Source organism: Gossypium hirsutum, chromosome D12, assembly GCF_007990345.1.
Source record: "Gossypium hirsutum isolate 1008001.06 chromosome D12, Gossypium_hirsutum_v2.1, whole genome shotgun sequence".
Lineage (NCBI taxonomy): Eukaryota > Viridiplantae > Streptophyta > Magnoliopsida > Malvales > Malvaceae > Gossypium > Gossypium hirsutum.
In genome coordinates, this window is record NC_053448.1 from 15,801,255 (window position 1) to 15,822,773 (window position 21,519).

General features: G+C 33.4%; 1 protein-coding gene across 4 annotated transcripts; it reads left to right on the plus strand.

The window, feature by feature from the left end:
* The first annotated feature begins 1,518 nt into the window (after window positions 1–1,518).
* Window positions 1,519–20,266, plus strand: LOC107945444 (uncharacterized). 4 transcript variants are annotated; one of them, XM_016879458.2, is made up of 5 exons: window positions 1,519–1,670; window positions 1,854–1,968; window positions 2,913–2,984; window positions 3,719–3,790; window positions 17,907–20,266. In XM_016879458.2, exons 2-5 carry the CDS (start codon window positions 1,959–1,961, stop codon window positions 20,060–20,062), a joined length of 2,310 nt encoding a protein of 769 aa, XP_016734947.1. In that variant the 5' UTR covers window positions 1,519–1,670; window positions 1,854–1,958; the 3' UTR covers window positions 20,063–20,266. The 4 variants fall into 4 exon arrangements, with proteins under 4 accessions (XP_016734947.1, XP_016734949.1, XP_016734948.1 ...); XM_016879460.2 differs by lacking the exon at window positions 2,913–2,984; XM_016879459.2 differs by having other exon boundaries at window positions 1,566–1,968.
* The last annotated feature ends 1,253 nt before the right edge of the window (window positions 20,267–21,519 follow it).

Below are 21,519 nucleotides of genomic sequence, written 5' to 3' on the forward strand. Positions count from 1 at the left end.
TTAGTTGTCGCACCTCTCAGTGGTTGACATTTGGCTCAACTAATTTGGTTCTACACGATAAACTCTCATTCTGGTCTCATCTATCTATAATTTCCACATAGATTTGTCAAACCTAAATTATTAAGCATATCAAATCATTTATACATAGCATTAATACCAAATTCATGTAAAAGTAAACATTAACAACAATCTAAACAACCAATCACATGAAGAGTTCAACCCATAATCATATTACGCACATCAATAAAAATGATTTCCATATCATATTTATGAAATTGAATTAAAGGAAAGTCAAATTGAGTTTAGATCTACTCATTCAAGAAGAAGAATCATCTCTCATTGATCTCCATTGAAGTTGATCTCTATTCCAATCCCGTTGCCCATCAGAACTTATAGTAAAATGCAAGGGTTTATAAATGGAAACTAGGGAAATGAAATTATAAAAGAAATAGGAAATGCAGAGAAAACACTTCAACAAATCAAATTTTTTGTTCTATCTAATCTTTCCTCCTATTTTTTCAGCTATTATGAGGAGTAACATTTATATTAATGATTTAAAAATAGTTCAATTACATTTTCCCCTTAATTTGAAATTAAATTAAAGCTCAAAAAGTCAATGGTCGTGTCAAAATTTCCTGAAATTACCCTTAGTAACCGCTTTAGATCTTACAGTTATAATGGTCTTGTCGGGACAATGTCAAGCTTGTTGTCGCGACAATGATGGCCTATTTCATGTCTTTAAACAAAGAGGGCAGTGTCACATTAAGGTGTTTTTTGTGGTCGCAACAAGACATGGATCCTCCAAACTTCATAGCCAAGTCAGTGGGCATCTTGTCGCGACAAGGTTGTTTTCATGGTCTCGACAATGCCAGACACGAGGTCTCTATGACCAAGTCAGTAGACTCATTGCCGCGACAAGGGTTCTTCTTGTCCAATCTTCCAAGCCACTTTGTGTTCCTCACTATGCCATCATATGTTTTGACCTACAATGCCAATTTCACACAAGGTAGGTGCAATTTTATACTTAAATAATACTAAAATAGGTGCAAATTAACAAGTAAATGCCTATAAAGAGTAACAAAATTAATAATAAAACAAGAGTTATACAATATCTAAACAATAATAACAAAATAAAAGCAACATAATAATGAAATATGACAACAAAATAGTGGAAAACCAACAAGAAAATAAATTTTTTACATATTCGGGACCAAACTCTAATTAAAAAACTTTACCCAAAATTCAAACCAATTTTTAAATAAACTTTTTTTTCTTTGTTGAACTGTTTTTCGGATTTATATTCTTATTAAAGCACTCTGACTTTTGAGACGGATTGTCTAATTTAGACTCATTTATTTACTTTGAAGCGCATGCAAATATAATAATTCTTTTCGAGAAAGAGAGCAGCAGCATAGGAATTGAAGCATGAAAAAAATCACGTGAGTGGGACCCAGCAGTCAATTGGATGAGTGGGGACAGCAAACATGAACCAGTAATACTCTGTCATTCCTGAGCTTTTTTCTTTTCTTTTTTTCTTTTTCCCTCTCTATGAGCCTGCTCGGAATATTTCTTGTCTTCTTGTATGTTCTTTGCTATTTCATGTCCCAGTTCCAGTTCCAGTTCCAGTTTCATTTTCTCTTTTGGTCTTTAACATTTTCAAATCCTTTTAGGTATTATCTCCATCTTCACAATCACTTATTGCAAAGTATAAAACACCCATTTTATTTTTTTTGGTTGAAAAATGTTTTATGGCGGAAGGAAAGCATCAAGATCTCGCTCTCATTACTCATTATTGCTCCACATTATGTTTTTTTCTTTTTCCTTTTTATGCTTAATGGTTCGAATGATCACAGTCTCACATTGCCGCATTTGCACTGAATAATGCGAGCTTTTGACTCTCCAACGATATTGCATCTCACATTTCTCCATTTCACGTATTCTCTGCTCAATATTTTACTATGAAGTTTGGTGAGTCTTTTCTTTCACAATCTTGCCTCCCTTAACCTCTTCCTCTTTTTGCGGGTTATAAATTAATTACGGAAATATTAGGTTTTAGCTGTTTATTATTCAACAGATCAGTTGTTCTCATATGCTTTTTTTTTTTACTGCGTATGGTTCTTGTCTGTCTTTTCCTTTGATTTATTTTGTTATGTTGTCCGTATTTCAACCTAATTTGGTCGATTGGAGTGAATTACTATGAGTCTGATGTACTGATTGCTTTCTAATTGTTAAAAATGTGTTATAAAAGTTTCTAATGAGCAGCATTTGGCTCCAAGGACTCTTGTTTGCTTCAATTGTTTGCTAGAAATGAACTTGTGTATATTGTTGATACGAGATTAGATTGGTTATTCCCATTGTTTTATGCACCTGTTGTCACTTAAATTCCACAAAACAAATATATATATATTTATATCAATGGGGAACTATGAATTGTATGCAATAATTCGTGTTACTGTTGAATTGCTTACCTCAAACATGTAATGAGTCATTGTCATTAATGGTGACATAATTGATTCTATAAGAATTTTCCTTTTATTTCTCTATATGTTGTATTCTAATTCCTTGAGGATATGTTCAGCTCCTGGTTGGTCTTTCTAAATTTTCCATTAGAAGCCTGTTCAGAAGTTTTCTCTCTACTCTGAGACATTATTTTTAGAATACAAAAAAGTCTGCTCCTGAAGGCATCTCATCAAAATCACTGTTGTTTTTTTACCTCATATTCCTCAACTAATATCTCTAATGCATACTGCTGATTGTGTGTGCCTGATGTGGAGCAAGTACTCTCAAGTTAAACCCCTCAGAACTAATCTGAAATCTCAATAAAACTTCTCCAAAATCTCACCTTTTTACGACCAGTGCTTTGACATCTAGATTGCCACAGAATTATCTTATGAGTGCATGAATTGACTCAGGCTCTCAACAAAGTGATTTGGTGTCGTCCCATGAGCAAAGTGTAAATGGAAGTTTCAGAAAGTTTACATCTGGTCCGTATGTAATTTTAACATCCATTTTCTAACAACTAGTAGGTTACAAATTTACTAAATTTTTCTTTGTGATATCAAGTTAAGCCTATATTATTTTCATTTTTGTACCATATGCCCAGTTGTGGATCTGCAGACATTTTACTAGAACCATTACAACAATTTCTCATAGAACTAGAAAATGATATATCGGTATGATCCTTAATCAAATACGAACAAGTACATGTAATGGTCCTTGATTACTATGTTGTCTATAATTCCTGCAATCTTGTTTTTGCTTAAGTTCAGGGCAAGGTATAAATTTACTCCTAGAAAAGAAACTTGACTTTGACAGAAAGTTGCATTAGCATGTCATGTTTCACACAATAGAAAATATTAATATAGGAAATACATCCATCAGATCTAATTAACTTGATATTGTTTGCAAATCTTAATATCAGGCATGATTTATGTTGTTAATTTCACTTGTTACTTTCCTTGTTTCTGCAAAGTAAATATAATGCTTCATTTTTACTCTTATCAAATTCTTGGAATTTTTCCTTTTGTACTTTCCTTGATTTTGAAAGTAGAAATCAAGCTTTAGATGATTTTTTCCTTTCTCCTTTTCGATCTCTTTGGGCATCCAGCATGTTTTCCTTTATATTTTAGCATTTAACTTTTTGTTCTTCTCAAACATACTCCACTGCAAAACTAGAAATCTGGAATTAATGCAGACTCTAACAAATAATATGGGTCAGGTTTTGTGCGAAATGATTTAGACTCTTCTCCGGGGCAGAGCTTAGATGGAAGTTTCAGAAAATCCAACTCTGGTTAGTTCCACAACTTCCTTTTATTTGATTTTCTCTTGAGTTGTAAAAATTGTGTGCTATGTTATCTTTGTCTTGCTCAATTGTCACTGTGCATTATGAACTTATGGTTTTAAGCATGGTTTAGATGTGTATATTATGCTGTTCTTTCATTTAAAAGTTCATTAATAAAAATGTCAGACTGGGCACGTTGTGGATGAATCAGTCTGTACTGCAAGTTTCAGCCAGCCCTCATATGCAGTCAATATATCTAGAAAATCATAAAAATAAAGCACATTAGAAATACTTATAAACAAGAAAAAGGTGGCCAAACCTTGTACCATCTATCGAAAAAAGTTTTAGGTTGCCAAAGAACCATATGTAGAACTTAGATGTAGTGATCTGGAGTTCTAATCAGCACTCGAATCCTTGAACACCAAGAGACATCTCCTGGTTATAGCTACTCAATTGTTTGGGCTCCACATTATCCATATAGCAACCTTCTGAAGGTCGGATAATAAACTAGTGGCCAGTTTGTTTCATAAACAAAAGATGCTAAAACACTTCTCTTTCTCGACATAAACTCACAACGGAAAAATCTTTTCCTTTTCCTTTTGGTTGTGCGGGAAAATAAAGAAAAGCTAGAGCATGGTAGTGGGTGTAGCAAAAGCGTCAAATCATACTTTATGGTTCGCCTTAAGCAAAGTTTTGTGTACTTGCGTAAATTACAATCTTAATTACTTCTAAATGCAACTTTTGCAACCCTCATAAGCTTCAATCTAGTTCCTCTTTATTTAAGATTTAATCAATTAAGTCAAAGTTAATTCAAATTTTGGTTCTAATTTCAGGAATGTTACTTATTATGTGGCCCATTGGACTTCCAGTATGCTAACACTGAATATAAATTATATTTCAAACTATAAAAAAGGAAATTAATTTGTTCTCATAGGTTAGGGGATGTATCTAGCAATGCATTAGGATCTCTTGCATATTGAAGAGTCAAGGTAATCTCAACATAACCTTTTAGTGCTTAGTCTATCAATATAATTCATTCCTTTTACCATATTTCTTAGATGTGGTTCTTAGTTAGCTTTGTGAATTCTAGATTGTTCTTAATATCTTGAAATTATCATTTTTTGTTAAAAGACTTCATCTAATTGAGCAAAAAACAATTGAGATGTGTCTCGTTATTATCACCTGAAGTGATAAATCCTCCAGAAAGTACTAATTATTTCCACATGCTTCATGCAATATCCAAAATTATCTTATTACATCTTTTATTAGGACTATTCAAATAAATCTAAGTATGATGGTTCACGGACAAGATAACATGGCATCAAAGTCAGAAGACTACCACTTACATGATTGACACATAAAAACGATTCTAGAGATACTTGAGTAAGCTAAGAAATGGAGTTCTCATAGAAGCAGATATTTAGTTAACTTGTTCTTATTATTGTTACTTGAATTTTTTGGTTATGGTTTCCATGTTAATGTTGTTGCAATGTGAAACAACACTGGTATTAAAATGAAATTGCATCCATCACATGATAAAAAATGTGGACTTGGTCTTGTGTGGAGTGGGAAATCTGAGCAGCTAAGAAATGAAAGAAATTCACATGCATAATTGAATGAATAGGGTTTTGGGTTTTCTAGCAACATTTCACTAAAATTCTCTTATTGATAATGAAAAACCAATCCCATTAATATTCGAGTAGAGTATTTATACTAAGACTTTTACTAATAGTTCTATTAACCCTTTAGTAAAATATTTAAACCGTCACATTAAATATTTAATAAATAAAGTAAAACACTAATAGAATCAAATAAAATAATGTAAAATACAAACTTTAAATAATTAAACTAAATTTGATGCTCTTGCACATTTTCCCCTTGTTGAAAAAGAAAAAAAATGCCTACTTCAGTTGCAAAAACTTTGATTGCCTCCACATAAACTTCAAGATCAAGTATCCTTAACTCATCCTCTACAATCCAAGTAATTTCATGAGTTGGTCTTCTCAACCAGCTTAATAGGAATGGCCTATAGGCTTCACTCTTCCATGATCTCACCTTTTTAACATTGAGAACTTCTTGCATAACCTCGCTTTGCCTTGCAGAAAGTTGACTAGTTCGGTAACAACAATCATGTTTCCTTCTTTGAATTCTAAAGTGGAACCTCAAAATCTAAGCACAAATTTGGCCATTAATTCGGGTCTGGACAGCAAGTGGTAAGACACACTAGATCTAAGATTAAAATAAAGAGATCAATGAAAACCAACTAAAAGAGAAATAAATCTTATGATTAATGTGGTGATGGGTGGCCTTGAGTAGTCTTTATTGGGCCCTCCTGATATGGACACCTAAATGAAGCACAAGTTATATTTAATAATCAAGAAAATAAATTTGATTTGGAAATAAACAAGAATGAAATTGGGCTTATTGTTGAGTAATTGTGTAGCACCCTTCACCCATCCTAATGTACAGTATGAATAGGAGATGCCACCTATAACACCTCATACTTGACCTGATTGTCTTGCTTAAGTTACAGAATGCCACATTTGTTGCCGGAGCAACTACAATTCAATTTAACGACATAAATGTGCTATTAATCATAATACTCATTCAACATATGTTATATATTCATTTTTGGGTCCTTTATAAGCTTACGAAAGCTCTTAAGGTGACTTGGGGTTGAATAATGACTAAATTGTGAAGTTTTTAAAATATCGGGTTGGTGTTGTGACTTCAAGGATTCCTCGTCGCGACACAACTTACTGACTTGATCTCGTTGCGATGTTAAGGGGCCTAATGTTGCGACGTGACTGCCTGTTTCCAAATGGTTTAAATAATACCAATTCACAATGACTTAACAAGTTGACCAAATTCATATTCAACTTGTTTTTAACACAACATATACATCCAATACCTCAAATATTACATTAAATGTTTCATCACTAACCAAATCATCAAATTAATCATTCAATTCAAGAACAAACATTATCATACAAGACCATTCTACCATTCGAATCATTCAAACATTAGGCATTATATATATGCAAGTTTAACTTTTCAAATATTATACCCATTTCAATTACACAACTCACCATTTAACATATCAAAATTCACCATTTCTAGCATTAACTATCCACATAATCATATAATATACAAAATCGACTCACAACTTAGGTACATGTCATATATCGAAATGAAAATGGACTATAAAAATATTGCTGAGTCGAGGGTCGTTTGCTAAATGTTGAATCACACCTCGAAACTTCGAGATTTACCTAAACCTGCGCACGGAGTAAACAAACCGTATGCTGAGCGATAAAGCTCAGTGATACTTCCATGATTCAAGTCAATAAAACACAAGTATTAATTGAATGCATTTAACCAATTCAAATTCAATCTTTAGCCATATCACATACACATACATGCCCAAAGCTTTCAATATCATATGAAATATACATATAACCATTTTGTACATCAATTCATTTGATATTAACATTTAAACTTATCATATCATGTCATTCAACATTACAATAGAATGGACGAAATCATATCATTTGTTAAGTGCCAATTTTTATACCATTTAAACATTCAAAACCATTCATGTATCAAACATGTATACCTTTAATATTAAGCTATCAATTTTCATGTTCAATCAATATCATTTAACCATTTAACTTACTATTCAAATATCTTTCTGGAGTTTATTAACTCATTCGTATTCAATTCGCCCTTAGAGCTTGATTCTAAACGGATCACATAATCTTTTATATATTTTCTTATCGTAAATTACATATATGCATTCATATAGTTCTTTATTATCACATCATTTCATACACTATTATCAATTCACAATTTTATACCATATCAATTCAAATAATATATTATAGTAGTTTACTAAAATTCGGTTTATTTCATTTTTCAACGGATTCGGATACATGGTTGAACTACACCACACTAAGATACTCGTATGAGTGAAACTACACCACACCTAAACACCGAAATGCTAAGCCTGTAGGCATCAAATGCATATTCATATGCAAATACATCCCTCCACCACACCAAGGTTTCCGTAAAGACAAATAATACTCGATAATTCGCAACAGATGTTGGGTGTTGATATAACCTATCATAATCTTCATATCATCACATATCCTGTACAAGCGTGCATATGACGTTATTGGTATGTCAATCCTATCCTAACTTTTTACTAAGTTAAAATTGGCATCATATATTCTTATTTGCATTATCATACTTTGTAATCATTTACATTTTCCTGTCATACCCTATAATCGGTCACATTTGTATGTTCATACCTATGTACTGTACTATCACATAATAATTATTTATCTCATTTCATTTTAATTCATCATTAGCATACAATATATCTTATCTTATAACATGTTTCAATCCATTCTTACATTCAAATCATGTCCCACTAAATTATACTACTTTCCATTTTATTCAATTCAGTCAACTATCTCGATATTCAATATCAATCATAACAAATCAATTCATATGATTATTATGAAGTCACCTCGATGCTCAATCATGCAATATGACATGAATATTAAAGAAATAAATTGATCTCGAATAATAAAAGCATAAATCGTAATCTCGCGTCACTCATTGACGACTCTCACTTTTCTTTTTCCTCTTGACAGCCCGTCATCGTCTTTTACTACGATCAATAATTCAATAAATAAAACAATATAAGATTTTATTCAATCCACATTCAAATATAAAGCCACATATTTTGCATTTTATTTTATTTAGTTACTAAACTCGGGATAGGTATATCTTTCGATATTTAGCTTTAGATCAAAATTTAATTGTGCATTCTCTCATCAGGGATCTTATACTTTCTATTCCTAGCATAATTTCATAATAGGTTTTTAATTTATTTAATTTGGTCTCTAATGTAACAAAGTTATTAATCAAGCTTATTAAGCTTTACAATTTAGTCATTTTTATATTCTAAACTTAATATCTATCAATTTCAAGCCTAATTCATCATTTTCTCAAAAATGACATCTTACTAAAATTTCAACAATTGAACAAATTGATATATGAGCTAGTTAAATCAAACTCTCATGGGCACAAATCTATAAAAAATTTATGAATTTAACTTTGTTATGTTATAAATTTTGATGGTCAAATGTTAAAACAATTGAAGAATTCTCTGTTCTTTTCTTTCGAAAATGGAACTATCAAACTAATAAAGAAGATGATGCTCATCTCCACTAACTTTAATTTATATAGTTAGAATAGTTGTTAATTAAACTAAACTAACCATGATTACTTATTTAATTAAGTGATTTTTTAATTATAATTTGAGAACTTTAAAAACATTTTAAAATCATTTAGAAAAGGTTTGAGAGTGATAAAAAATGTCAAAAGGCCCAAAACAAGCTCTTGGAAGCCAAAACAAGTCAAAACAGTATAGTGGGAGACAATGTGGTGCATACTGTTGTTACATTGCATAATGTCGTAACGTTGTCTTACATGACATCGCGATGTCACTTATTGTAAGTTTAATGTCGCGACATTTGGAAAGACGATGTCGTGACATCACTCCTTGTATGCTTAATGTCGCGATGTTGCGAGAGACGATGACGCGACATTGTGCTAGAGCAAACAAAAAACTCTTTACATTCATATATCTAAACGCTTTCATATCATTTCAACAAATCCCGAACCAATTCAAAACATATTCTAAGCTCATTCTATCACTAATATAACTCATTAATATATTCAAGTATAACAAAGAACTCATTTCGGTAAGGAGACTATTTAAAAGGGTTTAAATGCGCTTGAAAAATTTCAAATGTTTGTGCCACACTTAATCTCTATGTACATGTCGATATCTTATTACAAAACCTTCTAAATTTAAACAATTCGACCTCAAGCGGTGATGTGATGCTTCCAAAACAAGTTCCCAGCTTCTCGGACAAGCCCCTTTACCTATGCGTTTAAACAACTAAAGTGTTGAGCTCGAACAACTTAATAAGTACTCAAGATAAACCTACTTATTCTATTTCTTATTAGTGTTGAACCACATTAGGAGTATTTATTACAAAATTCACATAAATCACATTTAGGAATATCTAGCGGATTCATTTCTCATACCATATTATAAGGGCCCAACTTACTAATTATTTATCATTAAGCGATCACATTTCCTAATTCAACTATATGACTCCTAACAAATATTTAATTAAATATGTCCTTTTTTTATCAGAGTTTGATGTATTATATAAATTATTTCCTTTCATTAAGAGCATATAGAAAACAAAGATTTCAATTTCTATCTTCATTTTATAGTCCTTGTAAACATTTCTTAGTTAATAGCTTTTCTTTTATTGTTGAATACCTAATTTCTCATCGTATTTAGCTTATCACAATTTCATTTATGCCACAATTGGTTGGAACGAGTTATCAAAATATAATCATTCTTAGCGTACCAATTGTTCAATTTCGTTTCACTTATTTATCCTAGTCCTTAGTACGTACCATTTAGTTCAAATATAACTAGTATACATAGGCAATTCTTACTAACAAGATTTTAATTCATTTTGCCTTTAGTAAACTCTAGCAAAATGACTCAAATGTACAGGATCCATTCAAACACTAGAGAGCACATAAGTGTTAATCCTCCAAAACACCAGAGAACACGTAAGTGCTAAGGTATCAAAGAACGGGCATTATTGTGGAGCCCGAAGGCAACAAAATTCCAGATGATAATAGAACACTAAATCACAACAAAATTCCATATCATATCAAAACTCAATATCAGATTAGATCTTCATATCATAACAAAACTTCATATCTAATCTCTATTGGTATGCGAATTGTATTCTAATTATTTCAATAAGTTTACTAGAGCATATTCAGTTCAGAAGTAACTTATTTCAATTAAGGTTATTAACACATTTATTGATCATACATAGTCGTTTCCAGAATTTTGCAGAATTCATAGGGTTCGGAGTATATTTAGGCAACCCCCTTGTCTAATTCAACATATAGGAGCCGAAGTGCTTTCACATACACATTCAAATCCATATTAACATAGGCTTTATAAATATGTTAATTATTTATATTATGGTTTTCATGAACCAAATATAACAAATTCATTTATTTATCAATATTTTCATAGCAATTTCTGAGTCGTCATAAACTCAAATATACATATTTCCACATTATCACATATCAAATCTCATCTAGTGTACAAAATGGTTATATTAGCATATTAATTTTTAAAATGACCATGGTGACATATTAACTTGCTTTCCATATTAATACCACATTTCATACATAATCACATAAATCAAATAATTCTCATTAACCATTCTCCATGGAAATCACACTTTCATAGAATATTTCTATTTAACACTTAACTTATAACCAATGCTTATTTAGCCAAAATTTTACAAACCACCCTAACAAATAACCAATGCTTATTTAATTCGTATAAAATATATGACCGACTATGGAAGAGCCTTGGCGTAATCATCCATCCTTGGTTTTATTCGTTCAAAACTCTTCAAACTTAGCTCTTAAGTAATTCCAACGTGGCTAGCTACTACATGGACCATTGGGTTAACACAACTTGATTCATTTATGGGCTTCATGGGTTGCGACACTTCTAATGGGCCTTGAGATGCAAAATCCAACAAAATATGAGTTTTAATGGCCCAACATGGGCGTCATATAATGGGCCTTTACCTCTAGCCCAAAGCTTAAGTCCATATGACCCAGTAACATTATCCAAATTTGTCCTAAAAACATAGAAGTTTACTACAAAAATTCCAATATGCAAGAAAAGCTCAAAAATTGTAAGTCCTCGAAATTGAATTTCATTTTCAGTAGTTATTACATCTTACCATGTTATATCTAACAAACTTTTGTATTGTTTAAAAACTTGCTTGGATTGTACAAAAGTGAGGTTTGTAAAAAAAAATAATGACATTTTTGTGCACCAAAAATGGAAAGGTTCCAAAATGGTAAGTTCCCAAGAGTAGGAACTACTAAAAACAGAACTTTCCTATTAGGGATGCATTTGTTGGTCAAATCTGTGAGAGAAAACAAATAACAAAAAAATCTACCATAATCAATGGAATAGTTGGCAGCAAGAATCAAGGGAATATGAAGGATTTGACCAAGCTTAGTCTATGCAAATTTGAAACTTTATTTTTTCTAGCAATTTATTTCCTATAATAATGGAATAAGCAAAGAAGTTTATTTCTAATGTTCTTTTAAGGTTTGAAGGTTTCCTCTTAAGAGCCTTTATTAGCTTTTTCTTTTCACCAAAAGTTCCTTCAAGAAGGGACACAATGCTAACAAAGGTAAATCCACTCTCTTTGAGGAGGATATTCCAGTTCATTACCTAGTGGCCTGGTCTTATTCTTGTGAATGCAACAATTTGGTATTCGAGCCAAGTGTCAGGGGAGATTCAAAATGGAAGACAATGGTGGACACACATACAAAAAACTGAAGCTATTTAGGAGAGCTGTCCAATCACATGTGAAAGTCCTACATCTACTCAACTAACAACCTAGGGGTGTGTTAGCAAGCTTGGGAAGCAATGGAAACCATCTTGCCTATGATGATAGACGTATTGGGGTTCAAACATCAACATTCATTCCCAGGTACACCAAACTTGATTTTCCCACCTATGATGGTATTAATGATCCATTGGGTTGGTTAAATAATTGTGAGCAGTTTTTGAATAACAAATGAACTAACGATGTTGACAAGGTTTCATTAGCAACCTTCCACATGACATAAGAGGCCTAGATGTGGTTTTACAAGATAGATTAAGAAGAACCAACCCTATCTTGTGTTATTCAAAGAATACTGCCATTTAAGGTTTGGTCCACCATTGAGGAAAAACCCCATTAGGAGAACTCTTTTAACCTTTGAAAAACTAGCATAGTTGATGATTATTTAAGGCAATTCCAAGTGCTACTAGCTCAAGCCACTTCAGTTCAATCATGCCAGCAAATTGGCATTTTTAACATAATTAAGAGTGGAAGTAGAGCTTCAAAGTCCCCAAAATCTAGTCACATTTGTGAGTTTAACTTGTGGCTTTGAAAGAAAATAGCAATGGGCTCTATCCAAGGAGAAAAATAGCAATGGGCTTTGAAAGACAGTTAACCAAGACTTAGACAACATCGAAGGCCATTTTCACACCATCAGTTCCTACAATGCGGCTGCAACTGTAGCAGGAGCAAAATCAACCTCAATCTCGAGGACGGGCAACACCAGGGAACCAATCTTCCAGTGCTTGACATGGGCTAAAATGGCCGAAGACAAGGCCATGGGGTTGTGCTTCAATTGCGATTAGCCCTACACTTTTGGACATCAATGAAAACAACTTTTTTGGCTAGAAGTAGACGATTGGGATCTAGAAGTGGATTAGCCAAACTCCTATGAAGTCCCTAAAATCTCCCTTCATGCGATCATTGGAGCTTGACATTCAAAAACCATGCAATTGTTAGCACAAGTTGAGAACTACCCTCTCACAATTCTAGTTGATTTAGGCAGCACCTGTAATTTTCTAAGTGAACAAGCGATTGAGAAATTGAGTCTTCCAATGAACTAAGAAGCAGGATTGAAGGTGATAGTAGCAAATGGTGCTAAAGCACTAAGCTTAGGAGTTTGTAAGTTGGTGAACTTCAAAGTGGCCCAAAACTCTTTTAATGCTAATTTTTGTCATTTCACTTGATGGGATTTGATTTCAAGGTTGAATACAAGGCATGGAAACTCAACCAGGTGGTAGATGCCTTGTTTTGCAATGATGAAGCTGAAATCTTTTCTAATCCTTCAATTCCATTATTTGATGCTATTCAAGAGGAAACAAATGCCTCGAACACACTCAAGGAGATGCATACTGGAGTTGAGAAAGATGCTCTCTATATTTGTTGAACCATTAGAGGGGCTGATTATGTACAAAGGGAAGGTATATATCTTACCCACTTCTCATGTTACTACTATAAATATCAACTTTGCATGGTAGCACACATGAAAGGGTGCAATGAACTCTCTAACAAATTTATCGAGACTTTTATTGGAAAGGAATGAAGGCAAATATTCAAGCTTTTGTGGCTTCTTATGTCACTTATTAGATGAACAAAGCAGAGCATTTGCATCTAGCTGGTTTTTTACAGCCACTACAAGTTCCTACCCACATTTGGTTTGACATCTCAATGGACTTCATTGACTGATTGCCAAAATCAAGAGGGAAGTCCATACCTTTTTTTGTGGTTAATAGATTTCCCAATATGCACATTTTATTCCTATGGCCCATACATACACTGCTGTTATTGTTGCTCACATTTTCTTTGAGTAGATCTCTCGTTTACATAGCCTGCCTCAATTAATTGTCTGTGAAGAAATGTCTTCACTAGCACATTTTGGAAGGAATTGTTCAAATTATGTGGCACTCAACTTAATTTCTCTTTTGCCTATCACCATAAACAAATGGTCAGATGGAAGTTGTCAACCATACAGTTGAGATTTATCTTTGTTGTTTTATAAAAGATATAACCCACGAAGTTGGGTCAGGTGGATTCCTTGGACTGAATATTGCTACAACACTGTTTTTCACACAACCCTCAAAACTTCACCTTTTCAAGTAGTTTATGGTCGTGATCCTCTTTGCTATCTTACATTATTAGGCCTAAAACGGTTGATGGAGTTGACCAAGCCTTAATCAAAAGAGATGAGATGTTGGTCATAATTTCACATTTTTTATTGCAAGCATAGAATCACATGAAGCCCACTTATGACAGGCCACGGTGATCTTGAATTTTCTCTTGGAGATTGGGTTTGGTTGCATCTACAACCCCGTCAAAAAACTTCACTGAAAGAACGGGTTCACTCCTAACTCTCACCTAAACTCCATGGACCTTTCCAAATTGTACGACGAGTTGGCCCTCTAGCTTATCAATTGGACCTTCTACCTAGTAGAGAGATTCATAATGTGTTTTATGTCTCTCGCCTCAAAGTTTTTAGTGGAGACCCCCTATTTCGTTCCTAGCTTGCCCCCACTATCGAATGACAAAGTAATTCCCCAACCTCATCATGTTTTGTGATCACGCCTTAATCGTGGAAAGTGGGAAATTCAATTGCAATGGCAAGGTATGATACTATAGATGCTACATGGGAAATTGTTTCTTAATTCCATAATGATTATCCTTAATTTGAGCTTGAGGACAAGCTTTTTCACTTGGAAGGGAGTAATGTTAAGGATGCATTTGTTGATCAAGTCTACATGAGAAGACAATAATAAAAGATCTACCAAAATCAATGGAATAGTTGGCAGCCAGAATCAAGGGATTATGAAGGATTTGACCAAGCTTAATCTATGCAAATTTGAATCTTTATTTTTGCTAGCAATTTATTCCTATAATTTTGCAATTTTATTAATGTTCTTTTTAAATGATGTAATGCCTACTATATAAAGGCCATCAAGAAAGGGAATGGAATAAGCAAAAAAGTTTATTTCTAATGTTCTTTTGAGGTCTGAAGGTTCCCCTTTCAAGAGCCTTCATTAGCTGTTTCTTTTCACCATAGGTTCCTCCAAAAAGGGACGCAACGTCAAGAAGGGTAAATCCTCCCTTTTAGAGGAGGATATTCTGGTTCACTGCCTAGTGACTTGGTCTTATTCCCATGCACACAACATTTCCAAAATGGAAAGCTTCCAAAAATGGATGTTTCCAGAAAATGTAACTTTTCAGAACTCCAAAATGAATCCACCGAGCTTCATCCTTGCACTTTGAAACGTCATGAACATCATGAGCTTGTTCAAAATGGCTAGAAACAAACTCTTGAACTCAAATGAGTTTACCCTTCCTGAGCTCGTGTCAAATTCTTTGAGCTGCCCATGTTGAGTGGTATCACACATCATTCCTACCTCCTTGTCTTTTGCCTTTTAAATCTTTCACTATTGAAAATACATTCAGTTTGTTGATTTTGGATGTAGCCATCTCCTTGTAAAGCTAGAGCATGAAATTTAGTTTAATTTTATAAAGTTTGCGTTTTAGGTTTTTTAAGTCTATTTGTGTTTTACATTATTTTATTAAATATTTAATTTTTCATTTGATTAACATAGGTCTCTTAGTAAGAGTTATAGTTTAAATATTCTACTAGAGGATTAATAAGACTTATAGTTAATAGAGGGTTAATAGGATTGGTTTCTCATTACCATTAGAAAGAGTTTTAATAGAAGAAGGTTGCTAGAAATCCCACAACCCTATTCCTTCAATTATGTTTGTCAATTTTTTCAATCCTTAGTTGTTCAAATTTCCCACTCCATCATTGTGGCTAGTTAAGACTGCTATATTCATGCAAAGAAAGCCCCATGGCTGTCTAAGAATGATGTGCCAAAGGAAGAAGCAAAATAAGTGGTTTGCAATGAAAAAAAAAACACTAAGAAAATGATGTGGTTATTGATTAAAAGTAGGCTAATATTAGGCTCTTGCCTAACTAATGAATTAAAATTATTTAAAATTAGTAATAGTGAAAATTGAACATGATAAAATTTATAGTTATAAAGAAAATATAAAAAATTTATTTATATAAAGTAATAATGTGTTGTATATTTTTAAAAATATTTAATATGATGGAATCACGTACTTGTATTTCATTTTCGAATCCTTTTTAGCCTAACCGAGGAGTTCAAAAATTTAAACAAAAGACGAACTGGACACTTAGATGTATAGGATATGGATGGACGCCCATCAAAGATATCCTCCAAGTATTCCTATTCTTCCTATGATATCGGGTGCATGTCTCACAAGAGGCTTGCCAATGCCATGCACTAGTCTTTGAGCATTTTCGATGCTTTGTAATGACAACATAATTTAGGAATATGCTTTTGAGATTAAAGATCTTACTATTATAGCCCTTCGTGGTTTCGTTGTGAGACCTTTATTTTCTATAATCTAAATTGTAACATAGCTCATAACAAGCACCTACATACTATCCAAACTATCCTATACTTCAACCTCTGAATCAATTTCATGTTTCTTAAGGAGATTTAGCATGTACTAGTCACAAGCATTTCCAATGATTTGCATTGAAAATACAAAGACCAAGAACAATTTACGAACATGCTTTGATGTATAAAGATCTTATTATTATAACTTTTTATAGTTTCTTTTTAAGAACTTGATTTTATAAGCTACATTGAATTAGTCCTTAATAACTCTTTATTGTATTAACAATGTAGGATAACCTTTTGACCATTTAGAATTACTGTTTGGTATGCACAATTGATGCTATCCTTGTCGATCTGATTTGTTCTAAGGCAAGTACAACATATACATTGTATCAGGCTTTTTTTTTTTTTTTTAATTCTCAGTAGAAAAAAGAAGTTAAATGTTAGAAAAAATGAGGAATAAGAAAAGGAAATGAACATATTAGAATATGCTGCTCTTGGTCATCATATTTCATGTTTTATTCGCGTAGATCATGTACATCAAGTCTTAATAAATTAAAATATATAACTATTTGTTGAATGTAAAAAAACTTGGAACCATTAAACATATCTTGAAAAGCATCATATCGTTATAAAGATATCGGATTGATTCAAAAATAACCGTGTGTATCAAGTAGAACTATCTTGCTAAATCCAACGGTTTGTATGTTAAACTATTATTCATATAAAAAAGTTATAGAAGTTCGTAAAATTAATTTAGTTTTTATCTATTTTAAGTAGATTACTTCTCTAATATGGAGGCATATATATCCTAAGATGCTAGAGAACACTATATTTTTTCCTTTTAAGATGAAATATTACAAAACTGTTAGCTCGCAGAGTCGTATTTGTATAAAAAAATGCATAACCATACTTACATGCACGCACAAGTGCATGGATGGAGCCTGAAAATTCTTTGGCCTTGCATCCTGAGCATTTAGCTCAATGATTGGTTCATGATCTCCCTGTTCAAAATAGTAGGGTTTGAATCCTCCTTTTCCTGAATAAACATAAAAAACTCTTTGGACTTTCCATGTTCAACCATAGAATAATTTGCCTGCAGTTGTCCATTTTCTCTCACATTAAACTTTTTCTGCATTCAATTATTACCCTCTAAATTAAAATTGCTTGGATTTTAATGTGATGTAGTTATCTCTACCCATTCTGTGTCTGGAGTTTCATCTTCAAGCAAGTATTTTCAAACTTCAAGAAGAGTCTACAAAGGGCTGAAGGACTTTGGAAGGGAATTCATAGACCAGGAGCTATTTAACCAGAGTCTTGATGATTGGATTTTGGAAAACTATGGTGTGGATCAAGTCACAGGGGAGCAGCCATTTTTAAAGCCCCCCTTTCTGACTGATGAACTACGCAAGCTTGATCTAGCATTGGAAGGGGTTTTTTTTCAGCAACTATTCCGAATGCCATGTTCTCCTCTTGCTTCTAAAAGTGTAAAGGAAGATGGGTATCATGCTTTGGAAGACTTTCTTCATGTTATTGTAAATGGTCTGTGGCGTACATTTTGGCGTAAAAGTGGACCACTGCCATTCTCTCTATGTTGTTTCCATCATCCTGGATCTAAGTTTTATGCTATTGAGAAAGCAATATCAAGAGGAAGGTTAGAAGAGCTACGCGGTTTAGCTTTAATATCTAAAAATGGGAATAATCTAAAAGTTCATTGGAACCAAGTAGTGGAGTTAGTCTTATTTAGACAAAACATACTCTCAGGAAATGAGTTAAAATTGTCCGTCAGCACCATATGTGAAGCCCTCTTTTATGGTGTTCACATACTTATTTCTAGGTGTCTGAGCAAGTCCAGAACCATCAGCGATGATTCTGTTTTTATTATGGTTTTTGATTCTAAATTTGGTGCAGTGATAAAACTTGGAGGTGATCTTAGTAAACTAGAATTGAACACAGGTGATCCGTACCAGTCTGTGGCCCATTGGATAAAATGTCATGCTGAAGTCCTCCTCTCATCAGTAGAGACAATATGGAATAGGCTTGGAAATGCAAATTGGGGAGATCTTGGGACTCTTCAAGTATTGTTAGCTGCTTTCTATTCCATTGTCCAGTGTAATGGACCACCAAGAAAGTCAATATCCTCATTGGCCTCAGCTCATAGCCTTCGTCTTCAGAAGCGTAGAATAGAATGCCGCCTAGCTGAGAATGAAAATGCCAAAATACCTTATCAACAGGATGGCTACCAACATGGAGAGATTGTTGAACTTGATCACAGTGATAATCCCCTGGTAAAAAATACATCACACTTGAAGCTTAGGCAGGGAGAAATATTGCTCTTGGAGGATCAACAACAGGGCCAGAAAAGTTTCCAGATACAGGAGTCCTTCATAGGAGGCAACTATTTTCTCTATGGTGCTATTTCTCTAGATTACCCCACACAGTTGTTAACATTGTATGTTGGTGCCCATCCATCCAGACTCGAGCCCTCTTGGGAGGATATGAGTCTGTGGTATCAAGTACAAAGACAAACAAAGGTACTAAACATATTGAAGCATCAAGGGGTTTCAAGCAAATATTTACCTGAAGTAATTGCCTCTGGCCGAATTTTGCATCCTGGTCCTTGCAAAAAGCAGACTCCTAGTGGGCGATGCGATCATCCTTGGTGCGGAACTCCAATTCTTGTCACGTTACCAGTTGGCGAACCACTTTCATATATAGTTGCTAGGGACGGCCCATTTTCCTCTGATGATGCATTACGCTGCTGCCGGGACTGCCTAGTTGCTCTAAGAAGTGCAGCAACGGCCAGTGTTCAGCATGGTGATATTTCCCCTGAAAATATAATCCGTGTTTTCAACATGCAAGGTACTAGACACAAAGTTCTGTATATCCCAGTTTCTTGGGGGCGTGCAGTTCTGGAAGACAGGGACAGCCCAGCAATAAATTTGCAGTTCTCGTCCTCTCATGCACTTCAGCATGGTAAACTCTGTCCTGCATCTGATGCTGAGAGCCTTGTGTACCTCCTATTCTTTGTGACAGGGGGCAGAATGCATCCACAGGATTCTATTGAATCAGCTTTGCAATGGAGGGAGAAAAGCTGGGCAACACGATCGATTCAGCAGCATCTTGGTGAAGTTTCGCCTTTACTTAAGGCCTTTAGTGATTATGTGGATAGCCTTTGTGGAACACCATACCCTGTTGATTATGATATTTGGGTGAAAAGGCTTAACAGAGCCGTGGACGGATCTGGGTCAGCTGATAGAGGTAAAATGATCGAAGAAGTTGCCATGACATTGAGACTGAAAAATGTGGCCGAGTCTTCAGGGACCTCTGGAGGTGGTACTTAATTTCCATTTCATGCTGGAGGACCGGAGTTCTAAGGAAACGTTTTGTTTTGTTTTTCCTCTTTTGTAACTATCCTTGGTTGAGATTCAATTTATTTTATTTTATTTTTTAAATGGCCTGGCAAAAGCTATATATTGTCAATATTATTCCTGTTGTTAAAACTCAGACACGTGAGAGCGAATTAATTCATTACTTTTAAGAGGCAAGGATTAATTCATCACAACCAACTGTATTTTAAGTAGTGAGCACAAACAATCCCGTATGCCCTGTTGTTAGGGGCCTAGGTTCGCCCCCATCATCATTGCGTAATAATGACCCGTAAAAGTACTGATAAGTTATCTAATGGAGGCTAAGATAATGTTAGTTTTTGTAAGAAAAAATTAGACTTATGATGGGTTTTCTAGGTGCTGTGGGTACAGACTGCATGGGGAAAAGTGGAGGTACCATGTAATGTGGAAATCCCCTTTATCTTGTAATAATGATTTTTCTATGTTGATACTAATATTTCCCTTTTTTGTGTGGATGAGCTTAGACGGTGTTTTAGGTCATCATGCGTCTATAGCCGTCCTATGGTAAGCGAGAGACAAAAGGTATGAGACAAATTGGTTGAATTTGCAAAGTAAGTTCAAAACATAATTGGATGATTACTGATCGAGTAAAATTCATAATGATATGTAATTAAGAAGAGTTGGTCAAGATATTATGCTAGAATGATTTCGTGAGTAAATAAATTTATTATTAATAGAAAAAAGGTTGGAACCTAATTATAAAATATATGATCCTTAATTATTCATGTCTAATCAGTCCCTCTAATAGTTCATTGAAATCAGAAACTAATTGTATAAAGAACAAAAGAAATGAAAATGGATGGAAATGATAAAGTTAGATAAATGGGTTACATTCGGAAAGGAATGTGTTTTTTCACTAAGCATACAAATGACTTTGAGAATTAATTTAAGTTTTTCAAATTATTATTTAATTAAATAATTAAAATTTAAAAATAGAATTAAATTAATTGGTCATTATGAATCCGTTGAATATGAAAAATTAAATATATTTTTATCACATATTCTTTTATGGTAAAATTGTCATTACTTTAACGAAATTAGAATTGGGTTGAGAAAATTATTTAATTGAAAAATTAATTAATTTAAATCAATTTAATAAATAATAATTATTTAAGAAAATAAAAACAGATATTGATTTGGATTAAATTATAAATTGTTGGGTTAAAAGTCCAGAAAGCATATATAATTTGACTCAATATAAGTGAGACCCCAAACTCTTCTCCTAGTTAAACTAGGAAACTAGTTTCCTATCAAATAAGTTTTATTTGTGTTCTACCAATTCAACCAGACTTCTTCTATCTCTCCTTATAAAAAGATCACACTAGTAGAGATAAAAAGACAACTTTGAGATATTGTTATTCTGCCCGAAAATAGTGATAATTTATTTTCTA

Bases quoted from the DNA above. Each gene is read 5' to 3' on its own strand.
- LOC107945444 (XM_016879458.2), top strand. The intron at 2,985-3,718 runs GTCCGTATGTAA...AATATGGGTCAG, and splicing joins TTTCAGAAAGTTTACATCTG to GTTTTGTGCGAAATGATTTA. The intron at 3,791-17,906 runs GTTAGTTCCACA...AATGTGATGTAG, and splicing joins TTTCAGAAAATCCAACTCTG to TTATCTCTACCCATTCTGTG.